General features: G+C 46.9%; 1 protein-coding gene across 1 annotated transcript in view; it reads right to left on the bottom strand.

The window, feature by feature from the left end:
- LOC146178893 (N-acetyltaurine hydrolase) overlaps positions 1-26,988 on the bottom strand; it is a 40,581-nt gene that overhangs the window by 4,215 nt on the left and 9,378 nt on the right. The window contains exons 2-5 of the mRNA XM_084578632.1: positions 16,460-16,628; positions 8,469-8,659; positions 5,292-5,447; positions 2,022-2,186 (exon numbers count right to left, since the gene is read on the bottom strand). Of these exons, the coding sequence (XP_084434758.1) occupies positions 2,022-2,186; positions 5,292-5,447; positions 8,469-8,659; positions 16,460-16,628 (681 nt within the window). The remainder of the gene's footprint in view (positions 1-2,021; positions 2,187-5,291; positions 5,448-8,468; positions 8,660-16,459; positions 16,629-26,988) is intronic.

The following is a 26,988-nucleotide window of genomic DNA, read 5'->3' as shown; positions in this document are numbered from 1 at the left end:
CTGTTCATTGCTGACTTCAAAACCTGTTTTGCAATTAAGTGGGTATGGTCACAGCTTAATCATTTATCTGTTCTTCGCATCTCTCGAACAGGAAGCTGTGAGTAAGTGCGACCACCGTTTGCAGTGGTGGCATAGCAAATAGAATTCACATTCATTTCAACGTATGACAGCCTTTTTGGCGCTCATAAACAGACAACCAGCAAACTTCAACATACAATTCACGAAACAAGGCGTTGTATTCTTGCTAGTTTCCTTAATACCAGCTATTTCTCAGCACCGAGCCATTTTATTGCAGGAATATATTTGACGGCTGCATTTCCAACTCTAATTGTCCGTCACCGTTCTGCCCACTGAGGCTACAGGGCAACCATAGTTGGCCTGGTGAGGCTGAAAGAAGTTTCAAAAAATATCGTGTTGTTGTTGCAGTATACGTATTACATCAAAATATCTTACAGTGAAGCAGTACTAACTGCGAACAGTCTTTTTTATTTATTACTTACAATAACCACATTGAAAAGGCGCAAGATTCTTATTCTGGGAGATTTTCTAGCGCGTGCGCCCCGGCGCCAAAGATTGCCGCTACCGCACGACAGACTGCAGTTTTCAGCCGCTTTTGGAAAAGTAACGCCATCTGGTGCCATCTCCGCGAAGCAAGAAAAAATGGCGAGCCTGTTGCACTTGACAGATCCGTCTGTGTTGACTTCTTCAAACGCCACGACGTTACAGCTGGTGGCGTCGCCATTTAAGAAAGGCGCACAGAAAACGTGCATACTGGAGAGACCGCATCTATCGAAAACCCCAAGTTCACGTGTGGAGACATGTGTGCGTCAACTGCGACGTCAGCGGAGGAGGCGTGGTGATAGCGTCTACATACATTTCGCCAAACACCGCACAAAATGATATAAAAGATATCGTGGGTAGTTTTATGAAATAGGCAAATGTGAGCGCATACATTGTACGGGCACCGGACGCTCCCCTCATCATCTGCGACGACTTTGAGGTCGACAACAAGAAATTACAGTGGATACCAGTGTTCATGTAACCCACATCAAGCCACTACTAGAAGTGCATCATGCATTGACTACATCTTTGCCCGACACTACGATGCAACAAGCGATTTGTCTTACTTTGCTACCACATGCAGTTACTCGCTGTCCTGCACGACAGCACAGCGCATGCAAGTGATTAATAGCAAGTTTCCTCAAAAAGTCCGTTTTTTCCACAGAACATAGGTCAGCGGACATGCATTCCTGCAGTGGAATAATGTGAGCGCAGTACGGATTAGACCGTATTTTTTTTTTTACATTTCATGCGTACTTAAGGCCCGAGGGCATTGAAAAAGTTATATTAGTTATACTCACTATATATTGGCGATTTTAACACTTCAGTCATTAAATGAGACAGTGATCCCATATAGTACCACAGCTACTGTTTCAAATACCCTTATCTCACTCTTACAATCCAATTCATTTTATTCGACATCACACACTTGCCACGCCTGAGCGATCACGCTCTCATAACTTCTGAAGCTAACTTTTCTCGACCGAGAAATCGGAAGGAAACGAAACTAATTTACTAACTACATGTCTCCCTAAAAGCTTCACTTTGGGACCTCCTCCTGTACCAATTCAACCAACACTACCTCACACAAATACATGCTACACGAATACATGCTTGTTAGAACAAGTATAGGATAAATTAAGTTATCGCCAGTTACCCTGCCATCTATGCTATCAACTGACTTGCGAGAGTTCTGGCGCAATAACGCGAACAACGACGATTGTCACTCGTCACGCGTTTATCACTGCTGGCTTAGCTTGTTCGCAACAAAATCATGAGGCGCTGCTATGATGTCATGCATGACGTCACTTTCTTCGGTCCAACCAACGCTGTACTTTGTACATGTCGGGCTACACCGCGGTCGATGCCACAGAAACGGGAAATGTGGCTATTGCAGTTAACACTGTGGGGGAAAAAAAAAGTCTGCGACACAGTGTGCGGGGCATATGGCCCGCACTCACTGTCCAGATGGGACATGACGGTGTGGCGCAGCTTTCCTCCCTCCTCAGCGAAGAGCCTGGCAATCTCCGAGGGTGCCTCGGGGTTGCGACCCGGGTGAATGATGGCCGGACAGCCCGTGGACTCCTGCGCCAGCGCGGCGGCACGAAGCACCCGTTTCTCGAAATCTGCAAGCGAGAAACGCTGTTCAATGAGGCCTCGCTAATTTCTATGAATGACAGTTGAGAACAAATTTATGCTGACATGCTAGGAAAAAAAAAAACGCTGCTGTCAAGACTACAACGTTCTACAGAGTCTATCTTACCGACACGGCAGAACTGCATGCCAGCACATTCGTCAGATGCCGCGTAAAGGTGACGGTAGCACATCAGACAAGCTGCAGTGGCTCGCTGGTTAAGGCTGGTGACCTCAAGTACCCGGGTTCAAACTAGGCCCCTGGGGCTGCATTTTCGTGGCTTTCTAAAGAAACTACCTGCTGAGCTTATTTGCATCCACCAAGGACTGAACTCAAACGTACTCCGCGTGAAACAAGGGTTGAGGGGAAACCTCAGTTCGAAAACCGAGCCAATGTTTCGACAGAGGGACTTGTCTTCGTCTGGGCACCGTGGTCTGGGCCCAGACGAAGACAAGTCCACTTGTCGAAACGTTGTCTCGGCTTGTGAACTGAGGCTGCCTCTCAACCCTTGCTCAGTGCTCTTTCATACTGCGCAGCAATCCTCTTTCTCTCGTTCTACTACTCTCGATCCTCAACGTAACCGGTGGTCACTTAAGTACCGAATGACCACTGCTCTCAGCCGCGCTCAGTTCAACGCTGACAAATAAAGAGAAATGACTCAGCGAGCGATAAATTAGTGCCTGTGACTTTTAGCGCGAACAAATAAACAATGCAAAACTCTGCGGCTATATGGAAACTATATTCTGTAAGCGTGCGTGAAACACACAGAAGATGCTGAATTTTTATGCCAGTCACTTGCCAACTGCTCCGAATTTTTCAGTAAAGCGTACCACTTCGGATTCGCATCATGATTTTGAGCTCAAGGATACAAATTTTACGAAAAGTCAAATTAAACTTTACGAAAAGTCAAATTTTACGGAAACTAAATATTATTTGTGAGATTTGAAATGTCTTCAAATCACTACCTCTGATGGCATACTCCTCCGCCATGAGAGTAAAAAAGAAAAATTAGGAGGACACTTCCTCGCTCAGTAGATGCAATAGCATGCGTTATCTGCTTCATCTACTTTTAGCTACAATGGAGTACGACGCACTCAGCACTTTATAGTTTCTTAACGTTTAACAATATCACTTTTCATTTTTAGTTAATCGTTTGGCTAATTATTATATATATTGATAATTAACCAATTATTTTGGCTCTAACATTAACCACCCATCACGCTTCCGATGAACTACAGGCCTCCATTTTTCCTGCCACACTCCGAACACTTCCGACAACTACCGATGGAACACGAGCCTGATTTGGGGTAGGGCGACGGCTTTTTGACCGAACGAGCTGTATTCGCTTCGCGTATTATATGTGTCGTCCACGAGATCGTCAACAGAGACTTCAACGTTGCGGAAATTTCTTTTGTCCACGCGGGAAACCGTGAATTCGTATCTAAACCTCGATAACCAACTCCTCGCACCCATCGCAATATCGGTATTACTCTAATCCTGTCGCCATGCCCTTTCGCCCAGTGCGCCTTTATTTGTGGGTTCACCCTTCCTGTTGCCAGCACTGTCTTTTAACGCGACAGCATTAAAGGGCGCACCATCCTCCAGAAAATCCGGCGTCGGCATTGCCGGCGTTGTAGGGAAAATCACAGACAGACAAAAATGGTTGTTGGCAGGTGAGACTGCTAGGTACGATTGGCCTTAGGTTGTGGTACGCCCACGGCCACATTACATAGCCGGGCTGGCAGGCGCTGGCAACTCGGGCATCTCCTTTGAGATAAGGTAGACGCTTGGGCATGTTGGTTACACATTATCGGTGCAGCGTATTTACGACGAGAACGAGAGGCGACAAAGACACGGCGCTGTGACTGTGCCTGTGTCTCATCTCATCCTCGTCGTAAATTTGCTGCACCGACAATGTCCTTTGAGATGAGAGGATAGTATGGCAATCGAAACATCCGCGACACTTGGGTAAACACGATACCCCAGAGCACACAGGCACGTTCGTACGGCATGACAAAACGTTTTGTACCTGTCTCCTGGTCTTCAATACGTTGTAGCTTAGGGCTCCTAGCTGACGAGCATGTGCGAGATGATGGACGCACACATTAAGGGATCAATTCCAATGAGCGCAGAATCTTGAAACGTCTATATTGTTTCTATTGTTTCTATTGGGAGCTACAAAAGGAATCTACAAAATGTAGTTTGCTGCTAGTTTACAAGACATCTTTGGCAAAACGTCTGGAAGTTATCATTTGAGGCATTTTTATGTATTCAGCTGCACAAGACAGTTACAAGTCGGCTTATGCAAGATGTCTTCCAGGCTTCCCGCTTCAGAAGTCTACAAGACTTCCTTACAAGACCTTCCAAATGAGTAAATGCGTGTACGCGAACGAGAATCCTCAAGAGGCTGCAGGCGACAGCCAATAACGCTGTTGCATCACACCCTTAAAGGCGGAGCTTTAGTGTCCTGCAATATTTTATGTGACCAGGTGCCGAGTCGCATACCACGCACTGCGTCTTTACTGTTCAATAGATGTAGCGGCTTTGCAGTGAAATGCCGGGTTTGAAGCTTCGAGAGCACTCTCAAGAGTTGCTGAAATCGTAACGTGAAATTTACCGTGTTTTATGCCGTCAGAGAAAAGGACCAGTTCGACTTATGCACCCCTCCTGTTTTGTGACTATCGCATATATGGCAGTGGGGCTGATATCGAAGCCCCCTTCGCTTCGCAGGAACACCAAGGTCTGCTGATAGTACAATGATAACAGATTGGAGTGGTCGAGGAAACAAGGGCAGAGTTGACACAAACGACAGCCTTTCTTCTATTCGCAACCACAAGTTATACAAAAGTCGTGTTAGATACTGCTGGACGAAACACTGAGGGTCACAATACTTTTTTTCAGCGTTTGAGTCAGCTCACTTTAAACTTCCAAAAAAAAAAAAAAAAAGCTGGGTGCTATACAACACCTCGCCCCCTCCCCCGAAGCGTTTCACGAATTCGAAAGCACTCAGTTCGGAAGGCATGTTAATGGTACGCCGTGTTATCATGTTATCTAAGATGAGGTTAGTTTTTAAGTAATATCAATTATACATGCATACCTTGCAAAGGCCAGCTGCATCCAAGCTCGCCGAGCACCCCGCAGCGGGAGTTGGTTTCATCTGCGCCCTCGGTGATGTCCTGAACGAATTCGCGCTCCAGCACCTCTATGCTTTTGCTCAGTTCAGACTGGCTGTAGTTGGCGGACACGTAGTAACCTGCGCAAAATACCACGCCCTCTGTTGTCACCAAACCCAGTAAAAACAAAAACAAAGAAGCGTGTCAAAATGCGACAAAATGCGACAGTATTTGTCGCAATGATCCAAATTTTTTTTCTAGTTCTGTAGTACTTTTTTGTTGTAACTATACATAATAATAATGCTACTAGAGAAATTACTATTGTTGAAAAGGTTCATAGTAAAATGCCGCACAAAAATATTCTTGTAACAGAAAAATTTTATGCAGCTTTTATTTTTCGGCCGGAAACCTATTCATTTTGCAATGAGGAAGAAGTACGCCTTGATTCTCTTTATCTCACCAATCTGAATCACCACATGGGTTAATTAGCGGAAACCTTGACCTGCCCGCTTCTTCCCCCCTCACTCCAGCGAAAGCAAAGCAGAGTCTTTCCCATCTGTAGTTGCCAGAAAGGCAGTATTCTGGAGAGCATTTCAGTAACAAGACAGAAATAACAATTATGCTCACGCTGAAAAAGACATCGAAAAAACAAATGGAAAATTCGAGACGCACTTAAAGGGGGGCTGAAGCGTCCCCTCCCCTTCAAAGAAATTGAGCTAACATTGCTATTTAATATATTTTTCACCATAGAACACAGATATCATGCACAAACGGGCCAGAACTGCTTTCAAACCCCTCTGATTTTCGAAGTATGTGCGGCCGCAGCCTCATCCACACAGCAGTTCTGGCTTCCGCCGGCGATTGGTCACTAAAGCTGTTACGTCAGTACTGGGGTCTGCTTTAACGCTGATGAGACTATCAGGCGGCACGTGATCTGTCGCGTTGCATTAGCAATCATCCTGATATCAAACTCAGAGGTAACGAACCTTTTTTGGTGTATCGAGGCATTTGGAAATTTCCATGTATCCTCATGGGCAGCATTATATAAGGCCCGGCGGTGAACGTGGACAGGGGCTGTCACTCAACGCCAAAATGAAAATGATGCATCATACTGTTATTCATCGGCAAGAAGTAATGTTGCGAATTTGTGCTGTGTTTTTGGCAGCTTTCGGGCAAGAATAGGGGCTGGAAAAAACCTGCAATTGAAAGTGGCCATGTGGCGGCCTTACGACAGAGACGAAATTTCTCAGGTCACAATGCACTTCACCTATGCAGGAGGGACGCAAGCGAAACGTGACTTTACTCGCATCTAATTAGCATTTTGAGTTACACTTTTCCTGCTTATAATAGATTTTCGTGGCAAGATAGTAAACTGCATTACCATATATATTACACAGAATAGATTAAACGCCGCCTTGGACGCCGCCCGTGGCTGTGGCTGCAGCATTCTGCTGCTCGGAAGAACTTGTGGGCTCACTACAGGCCGCGGCGACTGCATGCCCGCTATAAGGCGAGACGCGAAACGCCCGTTAAAATCTTCTACTTAGTCCCAAATTTTGCAACTGCAGCAGAAAGCCGTCTCTCTTCTTTCATCAGAGGGTTCTCCATTCGCGAAAGCGCACAACAGAGGTGGTTAGGAGCTCGTTTTGTGAGCCCAGCCTAAATGTACCGTGACCCAGTCACACGGTCACCTGCATTCGGTGTTAATAGAGATTTAGCTTACCGTGATTCGCGATCCGCTACCGTGATCCGCCACCGCGCGTTCCACTGCGCATGCCCAGATCTCCTTGACGCCGATAGATGGCGCCACATACTTGATGTCGGCACATAGACCTGCCGCGTGGGGACCAATCAGCTTGTGCGCCACACGCGCGGTAGAGGGTCACGGTGGCGGATCACGGTAAGCTAAATCTCTCTATTTATGCGACGTCAGGCAATGAACTACTCTGACGTTCGCTGTAGAATGCATTTGGCGCAAATTCAGTTCGGAGGCATTATTACACCCGACTTGAACACAATAAACTCTGTCCGCGTTTTCAGACAGCTTCCTTATGCTGTGTAAATTCTTGCACAAAGCACCGGCTTGACTAAAAACGGTAAAATAGTTCCAAGCCGCACTAATACACCGTGTAGACCGCGCAAGCTCTCCTTCTGTGGTCACACTTGTCACGTACTGCGCTGTCAGGTCTTCGGACGTCTGACTCAAGGAAGCTGCCAAACCAGACAGCGTTTTCTGTCTCGATATGATCGGTGCGGTAACTACGTGCGCATAGGCGTAGGCATATAGGCGCATGCACTGCACCTAGTCTATCGTCCCAAAGTCGATCATCTCGCTGCAGAAATGCCTTCCGCGTGCAGTGTGGACATGGTTCCGTGCGGACAGCCAAACGTACTGCAGATACTAGATTAGTGAAATAAATCAAGTATCAACTAAACAAAAACCTAGAATTTAAATCATACAATTGAATGAAAATAAGAAAATACTGAGGTTCGTAAATTTGGAATACAATAAGCAAGAGAATCTGTCCGTAGCTGTGATGTAGTTATGTGAATAATGACAAGCTCTAGGCAACGCAAATCCTTTTGCACTCGCACCGAAAGAAAGAAGTGGCACAAAGTAAATCCAAATTGTGCTTTGAAATTTCTAAATGCACCCTTCTGTGATGTGGAAACTTTCGGCAAGCGAGAAAGAAATGCTCAATAGTTTCAATCTCACCCCAAGCCTCACAGAGGTTTGTGGGACACAACCCGCATCTACACAAGTAAAGATTAAGGCGGGGGATCCTGCATCGCATAAGAGTCAGAAATTTCTCACACTGCCGTGATCTGCATGAACGAACTTTCCATGAGTATATGAGATGATATTCTGCTGTAGACAACAAGGGATCATTGCATGAGACGGCTAAATATTGGTAGCGCTATCATCTAAACGTTCTATTGTATCTTCTACTTCCTCAATCAGAATAATGACAAATATACGCAGATGACGCCAATTTGGCCAGATACACAACGCAAGTGTATCACACACAACATACACACAAGATACACGACACAATAATATGTGTATCAGCCCCTGCAATGCTCCCCGTAATGCTGTTAATGCTTCCTGCCACGTGATACCACTTCTCTGTGGCGCAACGTAACGGCAGTGCACTACGCACCAGTGCCGGCGATCACGTGCAGTCCCGTGTCCTTGGCGACGCGACGCATGAGTGCCATGTTTCGTCCCATGCCGCGGCAGGTGTTGTCGACCACGGCTCCGCCACCGTTGGCTCGCAGAAAACGCATCTCCTGCTCGACGGCCGCCTCCACGTCGGCTCCGTGGAAGCGCAGGTTTTCAGGATGACTGTACCTGGTGCGCGATTCGTTTGAGACGCGCATAATAAAAAAAGATAGGGCTGTTTCAACTAAGATTAAACCGAGTTAGATGTGCGAAAGCACTGTTTAATTCGATTTAACTCTCTGTTCGTATTTGTTTCTTTAACTGCGAAAGCAATACTACTCGCACTTTCAAGCCTTCGCGTGACCCGGCCGCAGTTACGTCTTATCCCACGTGATGCTGTGACGTCACACCCCACGTGACACACGGGCTGGCAGGAGCTGCCAATTTGGATCTCTTGTTTCACATGGGACGGTTATGTCAGATTTAGCCTGCTAGGACCCTGGCATTCACGTGACCCCTATAGGCCACTAAGGCACGTTCATATGGGTTGGTTAAAGCGGTGCTTTATATGTGGGCTGAGGAAGAAGAAAAAGAGAAGAAGAAGAACGCTTGGTCACCCGCAGATAATGCTTTCGCCCAATATTTGGTTCAGCAGCTTTGAACCCTTGTAACTATTTGCTTTAAGTTTCTATTTGGTTAAGCTCTAGGATATCCGCACATTAGACAACGTGTTCACGTTTACGGCATCTCATCTCCGATTCCAGCTCAGCCCGCCGGACACGGCGCGCTTCTTCGGCCGAGACGGTAGAAGGAGCCGGCTCACTCCCCATCCTGGCATGGTCTGACGTGTCATAGCAATTGCGAGGTGCGCCTATGCAGGCAACCATGGTGCGCAGCAAGATGTAATTTTATTTATTTTAACGTTATTTCTAGTTTTTGTTCTTTTATCCCACTAATTATCATGCATTACCATAATCACTAATAATCATTTTACATACCCTACTAATTATTTCACTAGTATTTGGTTTACATGAAAGGAAAGGATGCGGCGCACATCCTGAAGGCTCGGTTATACCTCGTGAAATAGTGCACTAGCAATAAAATGAATCAGTCTCTCAAAATGTTGAGCGTGAGCTCTTTAACACCCCCATTCCAAATCGACAGGCGAACCATTTTCTTGCAGTGTTTTGTTCACGCGTATCTGTCCATAAACTGAATAGTTCGGGCGTGAAAGATTCTGTTTTAATGCTTGCTGAGGGAGCGCGCGCTCACGTGTCCTTTCAAAAGCCACGCAAACAGAAATAACATATAACGCCAACATTTCTCGTAAACTTCAGCTCGATGCCGCATTGCAAGCTTAAATTTGAGTGATACAGTTATTAAAGGTTTGTGATGTGCATGTTAAGCACGCAGATGCAGATAAAACAGTAATTCAACCCACAGTGACACCATCCGGTTTTCACCGATTCTTTAATACGACTTTATGGAGCAATTTGAGAAGGCCTTCAGCGTTACATCCTCCCTGTTCTTCAAGGCATCTCGCAGGGAAGCATGAAACTGCTTGAAGCCATGCACGCCAAAGCAAAGTGTACCGTCATCTTTCTCAACATGGAGGTTTGCTTCATGGCAAATGTGGACAACTATACCTGGCATCAAAAGAAAGGCCCACACATCAGGATCCGCACTTAAATACTTCGCCCTCGAGCACATCTGTGCAAGCTACAGTCAACATTGCCACATCTATACTGATCACTCTTTTACAGCTGTTTCTTCATCCATCGGCGTGTGGACACCATCAATTCACACCACTATCTCGACCACACTCAGTCACCGCACTCCAGCTGTAGCTACCGAGTTAAGAGCTCTGAGAGAAGCTATTATATATATTCTACAACAACCTCCTGCAGCATGGGTTATCTTCAGTAATTGTCGCGCTGCACTACAATTGCTTAAGTCATCATGAATTCAGGAGCAGCTTGTCATTTACTTAAATAGCCTGCACACTGAGGCCTATGAGCTGCGTCACCGCATTGTGCTACAGCGGTTACCTGCTCACTGTGGCATCACGGGCAATGACTACGCCGACGCGGATGCAAAACTAGTACCCGGAGACTCATCAAGAACAATTCCAATTCCATTCTCACGAAGAGATGCAGCCAGAGTTGTAGTCACTGAATCATGGCGATTGCAGCGCTCTCTCTGGTGTGACCCGGACCATCAATACGACCTCTACATCGACTAGATCCCACTTGCGTCTTTTGTATTCCACACAGCTTGAGCAGATGCCATCGTAACTGTCTACACCAAATCCGCTTGAATGTGTCATACGCAAACTACTTCTTACATAAAATAGGTATAGCCAGCAGCCCTCTCTGCTGTACATGTGATTTTAAGGTTTCGAACATTTGGTAACTTCCTGTCAAAGGTTTATTCCACATCGCAGGACTGCGTAATAATTTAGGCTTAGTTAAAGGCGCAACCTTGTGCCTTGAACATCTCCTCGATCCTTGATGCGATGGGTTTGCGGCTGCGCGAGCTACAAAGGCCTGAATCACACACACAGATGAGTTTTAAATGGTCTCGATCACCCTGTGTCCTTGAGAAAAGTTATGTGTGTGCGAAAGAGTGCGGCACCGATTTTATTATTTTTTCATTCGCTTTTCTCTTCCCCTCCCCCTCTTTGTCACCCTCATCAGGAGTAGCATGCTAGGCTCACCGCCAGGCCGACATCTCCTGTAACCATTAACTTATATATTTTATCGGGTTTTTATGGGGCTAAACATATTTGTCAACAAATTGGCGCTTGTTGTTAGGCCTCTTTGCATTGCGGGACGAAATAAAAAAAAACGTAGGGTGAATTTATCGCTTATCCGTTTTATTAAATGCGATATATTACCAAGCAAAGAATTTGCTGCCAGCGAGCCTGCTGCAAAAGAAAAAATAACGGACGATTTAGCGCGCTTATGTCAATGCAAATTAGGCGAGCTGGCACATTGGGTTCCACTTCAGTTTCTGTTCGGGACTCAGTTTGCAAGGTTATGCAGGCTTGAAATATAAGAGACACCGTTGAGTGGGGGCCTCACTTAAAGGTCAACTCCGGTGGTTTTTTCATCATTTTGTGTTTTTGGTTGAATTACATTCCTCGGCAAGTCCTGACTCCAACACAAAAAACTGTTTTTCGAAATTCCAATTAGAAGTATTTTATAAAAGAAAAACAGCAAATCGAAACCGAAACTGCTTTTACGGCCAGAAACGACGTCCCAGGTGACGAAATGGTGACGTCACACTCAGTATTAGAAAAACACTCGTACGTGCATTGGATGGTGAAAATACCGTATGGAAATCGTGAAGCATTGCATAAAATGTCTGAGGTAGTTCAATATAAGCCTCACAATTTCATAATCATGCGGAAAGTGGACAGTAACACCGGTATACTGTTTGTGACGTCAGAAACTTAGTGTTGCCGGCAGAAATAGTCTCAATTTAAGCCATGAAAACAGCATATTTTAAAGTCGTGTTGCACGGGAACGGATTATCGTACGGCGCCCAAATTTTGTAGAATGCGTCAGGACGGAGAGGAAAATCTACAGTAAAATTTTTATTTGAATATTCGAATGTCAAAAAACCTCCGGAGTTGCCCTTTAATGCGCACTGTAAAAGTTTTGGGCTACTTAGCGCGCCTTTTAAGAGATGCGAGAGCGGTGTGTTCGGATCCATAGCTCACGGATGGAAATTCGTGAAGACGACGACGTGTAATACACAGATGCAAACACGTGGGATGTTCAGCTGCACCAATGGCGGAGTGAACTAATTCAGTGAGACTGCAAAGCCGATCTCATAGCGCCACCTCAGGATTGAAGCTCACTAGAGGCAATAAAGTGTTTCCTTTTAACGCGACATAGCGTTAAAGGGATTATGACTAGCAGCTTACCGGTATCGCTCAAGAGGAAAGTATACAACAGTTGCATCTTGCCTGTACTCACCTATGGGGCTGAAACGTGGAGGCTAACCAAGAGAGTTCTACTTAAGTTGAGGACAACCCAGAGGGCTATGGAACGAAAAATGGTAGGGGTAACATTAAGAGATAGGAAGCGTGCAGAGTGAGTGAGAGAAATAACTCAAGTTACCGACATTCTAGTAGAAATTAAGAAGAAGGAATGGACATGGGCAGGACATGTTGTTCGAAGAGAGGATAACCGATGGTCGCTGAGGGTAACAAACTGGATTCCAAGGGAAGTAAAGCGTAGCAGGGGGCGGCAGAAAGTTAGGTGGGCGGATGAGATTAAGAAGTTCGCAGCGGTCAAGTGGATGCAGCTAGCACAGAACCGGGTTAAGTGGAGAAATATGGGAGAGGCCTTCGCCCTGCAGTGGGTATAATCAGGCTGATGATGATGATGAGCGTTAAAGGGGACGTTATCCAGAAATCCCTTAAAGGCGGAGTTTAAGTGTCCACCATAATTTGTAGTGAAATTTTCTCTTCGCGAGAACAGGACGCCGATGACCACCGCCAGCGAAGAATTTTAGGACAGACTGTAGCACCTGATTGACGTACATGCTGCTTCACGGTGCGGTGCCAGCTGCGGCGAGGAACCTGCCACTGAGCGTGCGCAGCGGAATGCATCCGTTGGTCCACGTGTACGCCCACGTCATTGCGGCTTCGCTATATGCTTAAACTCCCTGATGGCAATGAATGTGTATCCGACTGCTATTCCACCACGAGAACGAAAAGGTGGCCGATTCTGGACCCGGAGAGCGTCTCCGACCCTAGGTAGTGGCAGCCAGCACCTACATGAAGCCCACTGCAAATAATAGACCGCTAGACCTTTGAGGAATATATGTGCCCACCCACTTGCATACAACTACCACACTGTGGTCGAGTGCTTTGATTAGACCCGCAGTGTGGAAGGTGGTTTAGGCTATGGCGTGGCTCTACATGGGCATTCTGAAGATCATACTGTGATCTTCCGCACGTTGTACAAAAGAAAAAGGCTAACTGCCCACTGGATTGAGTATGCCCAGGTTGGTTCTTTCGCAAGTTGAGAGGGCCAGGGAGGAAAGGGCCCTTACGCAGCGGCGTTGTTACGGATCGCTTGCGTTTCGTATGTCTCTGGAAGTAAAGGGATCAGACTTAGTCGGTGGCGTGGTCCTATACAAGGACGCTTCATTCGACTGGGTGATGGGGTTCTTGCCTCATGGTGTCTTCATTGTGTCAGCAGGAACTCGTGGGTGGGCGGAATCGGACGGAGAGGCCCGTAACAATCCATGTGCACGAATCGGGAATTGTTCCCACGGCTAAAAGCAGCGAGTACTTTTCTCGCCCTAAAGGGCACCAAGTATTCTCGATGTTCTTTTGACGCAACAATTATCAGTTATACTTCAATGCTGCAACCGGTATTTTGATGTCATGGTTTCTGAAATTAGGTGTTCCAGTCCATTGGGTGTTCCTAAGATAGATGTCTCTACCAAGCGTTGTTTTCGAATCGTGCACCTGCATGGGGCAGCGATGTTTTTGCGCATTTTTTTTATAGAGCCATTGGAGCCTGAGTTAACGCTTCCTCACTATATATACTTATTAATGCGATAGCATTAAACGCCCTTTTCAGAAACATCAGGCATCGGCGCTGTGGTCTGCGTTGGTAAATCACGAGCATCACATTGGCAGGCGGTAGCTGGCTTCTGACATGGAGGCGCACTGACGTTATGTTTAGCAGGAGTTGCCAAATCGGGCTTCTGCTTTCATATGGGAGGAGAATCAGCCTGCCATATGACATTTGACTTCACGTTACCCCTAGGCTACGCATGCAGGCACGGTTATAGCGGGGCTTTATATGTGGGCTGGTAGCTTATACGCTGTCGCTAAACATACCCTTAAAGGCAGAGCTTAAGTTTCAATGATGTTTACTTTTCTGTCCTGTCCTTGGCCTCAGGTAGGTGTTAGATGGCAGGTAGTTGTATTGGCCAAAATAAAGTGAAAATTATGTGGGACATGTCCCACATAATTTTCACTTTATTTTGGCCAATACAAATTATGTGGGACATGTCCCACATAATTTTCACTTTATTTTGGCCAATACAACTACCTGCCATCTAACACCTACCTGAGACCGAGGACAGGAGAGAAAAGTAAACATCGTTGAAATGCGGAAGTGAGTGTCTTAGTGCTAGCCGACTAAGAACACAGAGGCGATTGCATATCTGGAATGCTTGGCGCCTTGATCGAGTGTGGTTATAAGCTGTATTGCTCCATTAATCGAACTCCTTCAAAACACGAAAAATGACACCACTCGCCTTCTCTCGTCGACATTAAAAAAGTTTCGTTTTTGCTAATACATGTAGAATGGTTAACTTGGCTTTTACTGTAGGAAGGGACTTTAGCCTCGGTGTTGAGTCTTCGAGGGCTATAATTTCGGTTTCGGGGTGAAGTTATCAATTCTTTGCTGTAATAATACTCTTTCCTTTTTATAGCCCCCTCAGTTCAATTGTAGGATCTAGACACTCTGTGTTGGGGTGTCATCATGGGTGGAGGTTGATGACGTCAAACCCTATTGGTGTACTCTAAGATTTTCTTTTATTCAAGTTTTCAGACACACACCACTGCAGCTGGGCAGCTGCAGGTAGCTTGCCTGTACCTGCTGTCCGATGCTGAGTTGATATGTGAGCAAAAACGAAATGTGTTTAGTGTCGACGAGAGAAGGCGAGTGGGGTCATTTTTTCGTGTTTTGAAGGGGTTCAACTCCCTTTACAGCACTTCCGCGCAAAGAAACATTTACTATTGCTTTTACGTTTACCCCTTACCCTTAGGCCCTTATTCACATACCGTTGCACAGCATAATGATATCAGGGAAAGGAAAAGGGAAGAGAAGAAAGAAGGTTAAAGACAGCTGATTAAGCAAAAGCGAAACAAGAATATTATTAGGCCACAAGGATAGATCAACCAAACAATTCATGGAAGCATATTTGATTAGACAAATGGACAATAATTGTGTGAGTCAGGCTTACCTGTTCTTTGTAGAGTGAACGTTTGCACCTTGACAAAATGTGAAATATGATGACACCGTAACCACTAGATTGTTGTGCTTATGTCAGCTGCGTTTGCTTTTTGGTTTGGCGACTGTGTATTCTTCCTGGCTGCACTAACAAAACTGCAATCTGGGCATGTCCTAGTTTGTTTGTTTAGTTTCTTGAACTTTCGAATTAGAGCGCAGTAGCATTTTCCACTTATATAACACTCTGGTGTACACAACACAATCATGCGCAAACAATCGTACTTGGGACTTCGTCCCGTCATTAATAAAAATAAGCAACAACAGCGGCCCCAGGACCAATCCTGACGTGACCGCCACAGAACAAGGACACTGTCCATTTACCGATACTTGCTCTTTTGCACACTTCAGCAGTCTGTAATCCATTTGTATACGGAAGCGTTGAGGTTTAGGTTACCAAGTTTGCTACCAACAGGATTCAGTAACATTCAGTGTCCAATGCGTTTCGAAAATCAAGGAAAATGTAGTCGATTTAATATTTCCAATCAGCTTCGTATGATTTGTAGTGATAGTTCATAACCTGCTTTGTGCAGCAAAATTTTTGTGCGATCGACGCTGATTATTGTTAAAAATCAAGGGGCCTATTGTGTTTCGTTTATATTTGATGCAGGATACGTTCAGAATTACTGCAAATACGGAAGTAAACGAAACCGCTCGTTATAGTTTGACACATCACATTTGGAACCAGATCTGAACGTGGCAGCTAAATTGGCGATCTTCCCATCATCCGGAAGCTTGTAATCTGAAAGTGACTATCGGGAAAGTCCATAAAGTATCAGAATAATTTCTGTACCTTTGAAAACAACTGTATGCAGTATCAACAGTTTAGACCATACGAATTCGTTTCTAGAAAATCATTGGATAATGCAAACTAATTAGTCTTCATAACAAAGTTTCACATGAATGACTAGAGCCTACTTCTTGCGAACCCATTGCAGGGACGTACGGGAATTGACGTATCCACCAGAGGTTGTCCATGGTGAGCGGACAGTTGCTCATGTCGGCGTGATGCAGCTCCGGCGCTCCGCTGACAAACACTCGCTCATCCAGAGTGTCGGAGAGGTGCTCGTGAGTAAGCACTGCGCCCAACTGGGACGGCTCAACAGGCCCCAAGACTGCAAAGGGCATCACACAGTTAATCTCATGACACTAACGGAGGACGAACATACCTAACGTAGTCCCCCTCCACGGTCAATACCTAAACTATTCCTGTTCCATTGCTCCATCTGTCAACAAGATGCAAGATAGTGATATCAGAAATCAGTTAAGTTCGTTCGACATCACATATATTACCTAGGGAACCTGGAGCTGAAGCCTCAAAACTGGACCTGAGAAATTCCCGCTCCCTGTAATATGGACCATCACATTGTACAAAACAGAATTACTTGGGGCAATTATTTTTCAAACTGGCTGACAGAAGACGTGAAAAATATTTAGATGAGTTTTTATTTTTCTCATTACCGATCACTCGAGCACTCGTGTGTGCTCTTTCTAGTCCTTTTCTGGTGGTGCGCTATTTTTATGTCATGTGAATAAAACAGGGTAGCCAAATAAGCCTCAGCCTAATTAGGCACAATATGATATTTCGTTTTTAATGCATCCATACTTTCTTAATGAGGCTCATTAAGTACGGTTGGCAATATAATGACACGTGCCTTAGTAGCAGTTAACAGAGTGCTTTCGGTACATCTGTTACAAATCCGGTGGAGTTGCCGGGTGTTTGCAGACCCGCGTCGCCCACCATCAGCAATTATCTCACCCCCATTCACTTGCGCTTTCAGCGCCCTCAGAATCCGTACCTCTTGTGGCCTCCACAAGGGCGACGCAGCGTCGGATGTTCTAAATATTTTTGTACTAAATTTAATTCGACGAAACGCAGGGAAGGTGGTCCGAAGGCTTGTCGGGAGAGAGCTTGACAGGGCTCCCCTCACTCACAACTTGCTCAGTGCTGGCATGAAAGAGGCGTCCGTCCCCGCCGCGGTGGTGCAGTGGTAAGACGCCCGACTACTGTGCCGGAGTACCCGGGTTCGAACCCGACCTCGGCAGCTGCGTTTCGATGGAGGCGAAACGAAGAGGCGTCCGTGTGCTGTGCGATGTCAGCGCACGTTAAAGATCCCCAGGTGGTCGAAATTACTCCGTAGCCCTCCGCTACGGCTCCTCTTTTTCTCTTTCCACTTTAACTCCCACCTTCCTCCTTTCCCTTACGGCGCGGTTGCGGTGTCTACAGAAAACAAGTGAGACAGTTACCGCGCCTTTCCCTTCCTATAAATAAATCAGTTTTTAAGAGGCGTCCGTGTGCCCCGCCGGGGTGGTGCAGTGGTAAGACGCCCGACTACTGTGCCGGAAACACCGTGGTGCCGGAGTACCCGGGCTCGAACCCGACCTCGGCGGCTGCGTTTCGATGGAGGCGAAACGAAGAGGCGTCCGTGTGCTGTGCGATGTCAGCGCACGTTAAAGATCCCCAGGTGGTCGAAATTACTCCGTAGCCCTCCACTACTGCTCCTCCCTCTCTCTTACCACTTTCACTCCCACCTTCCTCCCTTCCCTTACGGTGCGGTTAAGGTGTCCACAGAAACAAGTGAGACAGTTACCGCGCCTTTCCCTTCCTATAAATCAATCAGCGCAACCAAAAAGCTTCAAAACTCGGGCACTGAAACAGTTGACATAATTATCACAACCTAAAAAAAAATGAGGTAGATAGATTAATTGATCTTATAACCGGAGATCGGATGCGAAAACATTTATCCGGAATTCAGCAGACATCCTTTCGGTTCAGCTTGTTCCATACTGTATGTACACCATTTGAAGTGAACTCCGTTTAAGTCTGCTCACATGATTTTCCATCAATGACACCTGTGAGGAAACGGAACTAATCATGAGTCCTGGTTTTGAAGAGAGCACTGCAAGGCAGGAGGCCCTTCCACATTAAACAACGGCAAAAAGGCTTTTTTATTGCACTAACGGCGTGTCTTATATCGCGTCTTCCATTGGTAGCTGTACAATTTAATGACAGGTCAAACCTCGAATATTTGAAAACAAGGTATCAGGAGTGCATCCAACACGCATCTAAGGAAACTCCCGAGACTTTACGGAGAGGGTTTTTTTTTTTTTTTTTTTTTTTTTTTTTTGCTGAAGTGAGTATATTCTTTTCATATGTAACTTTGATGCGGTATTTGAAAGTAAAGGATAGCAATCTGCAAAAAAGACTGTCAAGAAGCTGTCAGCGCAATTGCTCACGGAAGGACAAAGAAACCGAAACATGCGACGAATCATCGAACTTATCATATTTTATTGTTTGTCGAAGTGCTGGCACTGACACCTTAATTAATATGCAAAACCAACTGTCCTTTTGAATTGCAAACAGGCAGTTAAATATCCGAAGTTTAACTCTTGTAGGAAGATATGCCGGAAGTTACGCAGTACCTCTACTAGTTTCTGTGAATTAACGAAATATGTTAAACACGTTCCGTAACAAATGTTCACTAAATATGGCATCAAGCATCTTAGTTGCTGGCACGTGTATAATTTTTATGTACACATACAGAGGCGAAAGTTTCAACTTATGTGCTTTTGGGTCATACAGTAAAATGAAGACTGGGAAGTTTACTAGCATTGTGCGCGTTTAACTGGCACAGTATCAAGTTAATTGGAGGTATACTGGAGAGGGATTTTCCCTGCAATATTCAGGCTTGAAGACGAAAAGGATGGCTTTCGTCTTTTTAGTGATCTCCATTGGTATAACTTCTCTAAGGTGGCATTGGCAGCAACACAGAGCTTGTTAGGACTGTCAAATAAGACTCGTTAATGGATCGGAATTTATCGTGTACAGTGTCGGCCAGCATGCGGCCCTTTCCTCGTCGCGTGTTGCCAGGAATGCACATGCGCTGCTCGAGCTCCATGAGTGGGCTTCGCCCACCACGATACTAGAAAGACAGTTGTTGACACTAATAGCACTGTTCGAGATGCAGCGCAGCATCTAGGCCCCAGATGGCGATCCACGAAACTCCAAAACTTTAAGTTCGTGTTCTCCCCTGTTCTATAGCGCCAAGGTGCAGAGCACCGACAGTACTTCCTGCTTTAAAAAATGAAGTGCTATACGCTGTGCAGTTCGCGTGCCCTCCAGGCAAAGTTGTCGGGGAAATTGATTGATTTACTGATTGATTGATTGATTGATTGATTGATTGATTGATTGCATAAAGTCTCGATCATGCTCACAGTGATATGAAGGCGACTAAGTATGACTCATCACTTCTGAGTCAGGAGAACAATTGTCCAAAAAAATGTGACACAACTAGCTGACGTAAACGAAAACCGAAACGGTTTTAAGGCGAAAGCCTTTAATGCCTCATGGTTGTCAGCAAGAGCTTTCGGCAGAGGCGTCACACTTTCGAGAGCGCACCATATATGGGCATTGGTAAACAATAACAAATTTAAAGGTAGTTAACGGGTTAATTGGTTGAGTATTAATGAGTAACAGGCAGTTAGGCAATTAAATATTTCATAATTAATTAATTAGTAATAATAATTAACCAATATACTGACTTAATTCAAATTTATACCTAATTACCTAATTGGTAGCCAACCATTACTAAACAATAACTAACTAGTCAATAACCAATACTAATTAGTCATAGCTCGTGACTTCATAACTGCATCCATGGCGTCATCACCTGGTGACGTCATGACGAAGTCACATCCGACCATTTCTAATAACCGGAACTGACCTCATGATGACATCGCATCTGGTCATGACGTCACCAGGCCGCTATATGAAGCTGACAACGCCGGGCGTGCGATCCAGTGGAGGGTCTGGGACTCCCCTGATGGAGCTGGGACAGGTGGGTCACCGCCACTTGCGGCAGGGGCTAGCCTGGCACAGAATTTTTATCTGTTGTAGGCCGTCATTGCACCCGCCACCGTTCCGGTGGTGGACGACGACTGTTGTTGCGGCGCGCGTCTTTCTCTCCCTCTTCCTATTTTTTCTTCTCTGTTTTCTCTTCTGTCTGCACGAGGCAGCGAAGGTGGCTAAGCAACAGAGCCAGTAGCAAGCCCGTGCATTTTCGTTTCCTTCTTCCTCTACGACAACGATACAGTGTCCGTGCGACGCCTTCAATTTGGCGCTTCCTTGAACGCCGCACCACGCAGCATACAGAAGCAAGCGCAGTACAGCCGACATCAGCAGCGTTTCAAATTGGTTTGCAGGATAGAAAAGACGCAGTATCTGTCACAATTCTGCGCGGACACCTTAACCGAGCGGTAAGGAAAAGGAGGAAGGTGGGAGTGAAAAAGAGAGAAAGAGGTAGAGGCGCCATAGTGGAGGGCTGCGGACCACTGCGCAATAGCCTTTCCTCATCGCACTTTAGTGGTCCAAAGTATCCACTAGCAGTTTTATGCAATAGTGTAGCGGACGCGTGCCAGAAAGCTGCAGCTGTATTCTTGGGTGCAAAAGTTTTCAGGACGCGAGAAAAGCATATTTTATTATTATTATTATTATTATTATTATTATTATTATTATTATTATTATTATTATTATTATTATTATTATTATTATTATTATTATTATTATTATTAAAGCACCATATTCTTTGGCGGTCTCTTGATTTCATTAACTGATGTCACAACCTGACAGTCCGATTTTCAGACCGTTAACCCTGGCCCCCAGACATCGTCTAAAAATTATTGGCTATTGGATTTCATTCTTGATGATGCGTCCTGGAAACATTGTCCCCAGTAGTACGTCCGATTGTATTCCGTTCATTGTAAGTGTAGGAGGGAGGCAGAGCGCCCTTCCTTCTACCCAAAACAAAACCAATGGCGCGATCAGGTGCCCACCGAGTAGAAATGCTACGCATTTCTTTCTCCCAAACCTTCCCCGCCGTGGTGGCGCAGGAGTTAAGTACCCCGGTTCCGCACACCGCCGGTGACTGCGATTCGATGTAGGCGCCAAATGGAGAGGCGTCCGTGTACTGTGCAACATCAGTGCAAGTTAAAAGATCCCCAGGTGGTTGAAATTGCACCGAAGCCCTCCACTGCGGCACCTTTTTTTTTCTCATTCCGCTTTCACTTCCATCCTCCTTTAGTGTCCACAGGTGTGGCAGATACGCCGCCTTTCCTCTTCTATAAATCAATTGACAATTTCACATTTTTAGGATTGGAAAACTTTTATCTGCTTAACGTGTTGGTGGGTCCTTCGCTTGCTAGATGGCCGTTTACATTTCTTTCCTGCAAGCCAATTTACATTTACTAAGATGTTTAACACACTGCCAAAGTCTGTGATAGTCTCCCAATGCCAAAACATTGGCAGTGGCTTAGCTTGGTTAAGCCTGGTAATTACGAAAGCAATAGCTATGGCTACGCCTAGGTTCAGCTGGTGGTGTAGCTGGCTGTGGTGCTTGTGGTTATGCTTATGATTATGCAGTGGTTCACTCTGGCCACGGCATATGGTTCAACTATTGTTTATTGCGGGGTGCTACCTTCAATTTAGTCATGCTTCATCTTCCTTCCAAATTGGCTTCTCTTCCCGGGATACATCACGCACTTTACACGTATGATATCACAATCTGGGCCACGCAAGGTAACCTGGGCCACATGGAGTCCTGCCTGCAGGCAGCGGCGACCGTAGTCGACGACTACGCGACCTACTGCAGACTCGAGTGCGCCCCAGCTAAATCTGAATTTGTGCACGTACGTCCATCCCCTCGAGACACAACTCAGCTTCGAATCAGTCTCCCTTCGGGACCGATCCGGGAGGCCAAGGAGATCCGCGTCCTTGGCCTCTTCATACACCATCAACGCAGAGTTGACACCACTCTAAACTTCGCATGGTGGGAGACAAGGTGGGCCGTATGGTCCGTCGGGTCTCCAACAAGCGGGGCGGATTACGAAGCACGGAAGCACTGCGGCTTGCCCATGCTTTTGTAACAACCAGAATCCTCTACTCGACACCCTACTTGCACCTGCGTAAACACGATGAGGATCAATTGGAGGTGTTGTTGTTGTGACTGTAGGAAGAAGGAAACGAAAATGCACGGGCCTGCTATTGGCTCTGTAGCTGAGCCACCTCCGCTGCCTCGTGCAGACAGAAGAGATAATAAGTTCGCAGGAAGGGAAAGGCGCAGTATCTGTCACACTTGAACTCATCTTTTCTAGCGCTTCTTTAACACACAAGGGACATTAGATGAAGGAGGAACACATAAGAACAGGACGGACGCTAGTCTTCAACTGTCGTTTATTGAAGCAATATGTCATATAGCGTCCGTCCTGTTCTTATGTGTTCCTCCTTCATCTAATGTCCCTTGTGTGTTAAAGAAGCGCTAGAAAAGATGAGTTCAAATGCTTTCCAGCTCGCCCAAGTTTCCGCCTTATTAACTGTCACACTTGCTCTGTGGACACCTGAACCGCGCCGTAAGGGAAGGGAGGAAGGTGGGAGTGAAAGTAGAAAGAGAGAAAGGGGAGCCGTAGTGGAGGGCTACGGAGTAATTTCGACCACCTGGGGATCTTTAACGTGCGCTGACATCGCACAGCACACAGACGCCTCTTCGTTTCGCCTCCATCGAAACGCAGCCGCCGAGGTCGGGTTTGAACCCGGGAACTCCGGCACAGTAGTCGGGCGTCTTACCACTGCGCCACTCCGGCGGGGCAGACAGAAGAGAAAACAGAGAAGACAGAAAAGAAAGAGGGAGAGAAAGATGCGCGCCGCAGCAACAGCCGTCGTCCACCACTGAAGCGGTGGCGGGTGCAATGACGGCCTACAACAGATAAAAATTCGGACAGGCTAGCCCCCGCCGCATGCGACGGTGACCTACCTGTCCCAGCCCCATCAGAGGAGACCTCGCCATCCACCGGAAAGTCATCAAGCAGGCTCTCGACCTTCCGGTCAGCACGTCCAACCAGAGACTTCTGGCTCTCTCTGGGCGTGGTGAACACCTTCCGGGAGCTACGAGAAGCCCACTTCTAAGCCAATACACGCGTCTTACACAGACCACGTCCGGTCGCCGCCTCTTGGACCGGCTACACATCAAACACGATTACCACATTGAGGAAAGGGTGAGAGTGCCAGAACTCTGGAGACGCGCCCTCCGGGTCCGACCCCTTCCCCGCAACATGTCCAAAGAAGACCATAACGGTCGTCGCCAGGCGCGCGCGGAAGCGTTGGAGCGATACTATGGTCACCAGCAACACGTGTATTATGTGGATGTTGCCGGCCCTTACCATGGGGGGTGGTATACGGCTGCAGTCGTACACAACACAAACACGGTTAACGGGCTAACTTTCAAAGCCTACAGCACAACTCACGCGGAGGAGATTGCTATCGCTCTGGCTCTCAGTATTCCCAGTTCGAAACACATCATCACAGACTCGAGAGGGGCCTGTCGGAATTATAGGCTGGGATGGGCTCCCCCGCTTGCCCGGCGTATACTGCAGTCTAGCTGCCGATACATAATCTCATTTGGGCACCCTGTCACCAGGGGCTCAGGGAAACGAACAGGCCGATCAGGCCGCCCGCGCACTCTCTCCCCGGGCTATCTTCCTGTCCTTGGAAGCCTACTCCCAATCAGACAATCTGGCCCTTACATTCAGAGACATCACCGATTACTACTACACGGAGGAGCACAGGCGCTACCCGGCCCCTTGTAAGGGACTGGACCGCGCTGAAGAGCGCCTCCTCATCAGAATTTTTACCAATACAGTACTGTGCCCGACGGTGCTTAAATATTTCAACCCGTCATTTGATGGTGCGTGCCAGTACTATGGGAAGGTGGCTGACACCTTATGGGAAGGTGGCTGACACCTTCCACATGGTCTGGGCGTGCCAGTCAAACCCATCCATTCCCCCCAACCCCAATCCAACTAGAGAGGACTGGGAGGCGGCCCTGCTCGGCTATCAAGACCTCAAGGCTCAAAAGGCCTTGGTTCAACGGACGCGGGCGGCGTTGCTTGCCAATGGGGCCCCGGAATAGGGGCCCCACCTAGTATTAGGGAGTTTTAGAATAGGGGGACCCTATCGGTTAGGAGGATAGGGTAATAGCGGGGCGCGAGTGCGCATGCGCAGAACCCAAGCGGGCCTTGGGTTTTTGGGTCAGCGGACGACAGTCACCCTATCTCGGCGAAATAGCGTGGACCCTATCGCCGGATAGGGTCGGGGAACATGGCGGCGTCCGGCCAAGCGGCGGCCGCTCGCCTCGGCACACATTCGTCGTTACCGCTCCATGGTGTCACGCGTTCAAGGCAAACGAAAGGCCAACGAAGCTTGTGCTGTCTCATGATGCCCGTACCACCAAATTTAAGCGATAAAACGCCCCATATTTTCTGATTGATTCCGGATTTACCGAGCCGCTAGGCTTAGCGAGTTCGCTTCGTTTGGTTGCCATGGGGACCAGGTGTCGGAAAGCGCGGAAGGTTCAAATGAGGTTTCCCGGCTCAGCCTGGATTGGTAAAGATTGGCCGATTTCGTCTTGTCTGAAGAAAAGAGTTTATATAACTGGTATTTTTAAGATAGCTTTGTACAATGACAGCAGTTTCTTTTTAATAAAATAGCATTGTTGGTTTTTATATATTTATATGCTTTTCACTGTTTACCGTCTGGGCGCTGCAATCGACAAACGCAAGCCCCGCTCCGCTGCGTCGGTAAAACCCTATTCTAAAACTCGCCGGTCGGCTCGAACGTTGCGCCACGGCACGCTATTTTCTTGGGGGCCCCAAGCCTTGGGTTCCCCTATTCTAAAACTCCCTATTGTGAGGGGAGAAGACCGATACGTCTCTAAACCAAACACCTCTGTAACGATTTAATTGTTATTTATAAATGTTTTAATCACCACCACCACCTGGTTATTCTATGTATAACTAGTAGTGAGGCAAGGAGTGCCGTGGCTGCAACGATATGCTTGGTTGTGGGTGAGGTGAAGTGTACAACTGCCGCTCCGGCACCGGCTGCAATGGCATTATTTACGCCAGCAGAAATGAAAGCATCCCTGGAGACTGCGTTGGTTCCACTTGCGGCTAGGCCACCTCCTATAGTATCGAACGTTGCACCGCCGGCGGTAGGAGCGGGAGTTAGGCCGCGGTTGGTAGCTACTGCCTCGCGAGTTGACTGCGCGAGTTGGGGGCCCTGTTTATGCGGCAGATGGGATGACGTCACTCCGGCTGTAGTGCTGCGGGCATAGAGTTTCTTACTCTTACCTAGAGGGAAAGCTGTGCTGCCGTCTATGGGCGTTTACATGGAGTTTCCAAACGGCCAGTTCAGCCACCATGGGCGCTCAAAGCATCATGGGCCGGTGAGCTACCGAGTGCAGAACTACAACTTTTGGCCAAAACTAATGCAAAGATAAACGTTGTTCTACCGTAAATAATGCCCTAAGATTGAATATTGTGACTATAAATTGTAAAGAGAGAGAGAGAAACAGCATGTCAGTGTGATATTTATCCAATATAAGCGATGGCTCTTTCTCCTATTGGCTTAGTTTTGAGCAGCACAAATACCAATATTTCGCACTTAATAGGCAAACTTTGAAATAAAAAAACGTTATGAAAATATTTATGGTTGTGCAATCACTTAAGAAAGTTTTTAGTGGCATTTTGGGAAACAGAAACCATTTATTGGCGACGTCTGCTTTTGCGCCTTCGCTAATATGGCTTTCGCGGTCTATGTACGCACCTTCAGATGATGATAATAACAAAGAAGAAACATCGCAGTAAGGCCACTCCACGTACCCGAGAAAAACCGACTGTCCCGCAACAAGTAGCACACCGGCCCATGATTCTTAGCGCGCCCATGGTGGCTGAAGTGCAGCGCCCTCAGCTTTCCCTCTAGTTAGTGTAAGGAACTCTATGGCTGCGGGAGTAGGCCACGGTTGGTAGCTACCGCCTCGCAAGTTGACGGCACGAGTTGGGGCCCCTGTTATAGTTGCAGATGGGATGACGTCACTCCGGCTGTGGCGCTCCCTCGCGGAGGGAGCGGGAGTTAGGCCGCGTTTGGAAGCTACAACCTCGCGAGTTGACGGCGCGAGTTGGGGCAAAAGAGGAGGTGTTTGTTAAGCCCCTGTTTTTGCGCAGCTGTGCTTGGCGGTGCGCCAAAGGTCACGCTAAAGGTCAATGGTAGCTACCGCCTCGCTACGCGAAGGGCTGAAAAGTGAAAGTAGTATTGTTTTTGCAATTAAAATGTGTAGCGTGATGAGAGAGTTTGAATAAAGCAAGGGAGGCGGACACCACCTAAACTAGACATAATCCCCCCCGCCCTCCGCTATGATGCCTCATCCTCATTCTCTGTGCGCAAGGGTTGATTTCCACAACGACGTGGCAGTAAAGTGGGGACAGCGTCAGTATATATAGTAGTAATAATCGATAGTAACATTCGTGCCGTAAAAGGCGTTATAACCCTAGACATACACAGCTTAAATTTTATGGTACGCCAAGATCCGCGGCATCTATGATACAGCGAAGAGAACTACGAATGGATACTATGCTGCTGAATGCTAT

Source organism: Amblyomma maculatum, chromosome 9 (assembly GCF_055883805.1).
Source record: "Amblyomma maculatum isolate TAMU_Amacu chromosome 9, ASM5588380v1, whole genome shotgun sequence".
Lineage (NCBI taxonomy): Eukaryota > Metazoa > Arthropoda > Arachnida > Ixodida > Ixodidae > Amblyomma > Amblyomma maculatum.
Note: the sequence above shows the minus strand (reverse complement) of the source record. Positions and strands in the feature narration are given on the sequence as shown.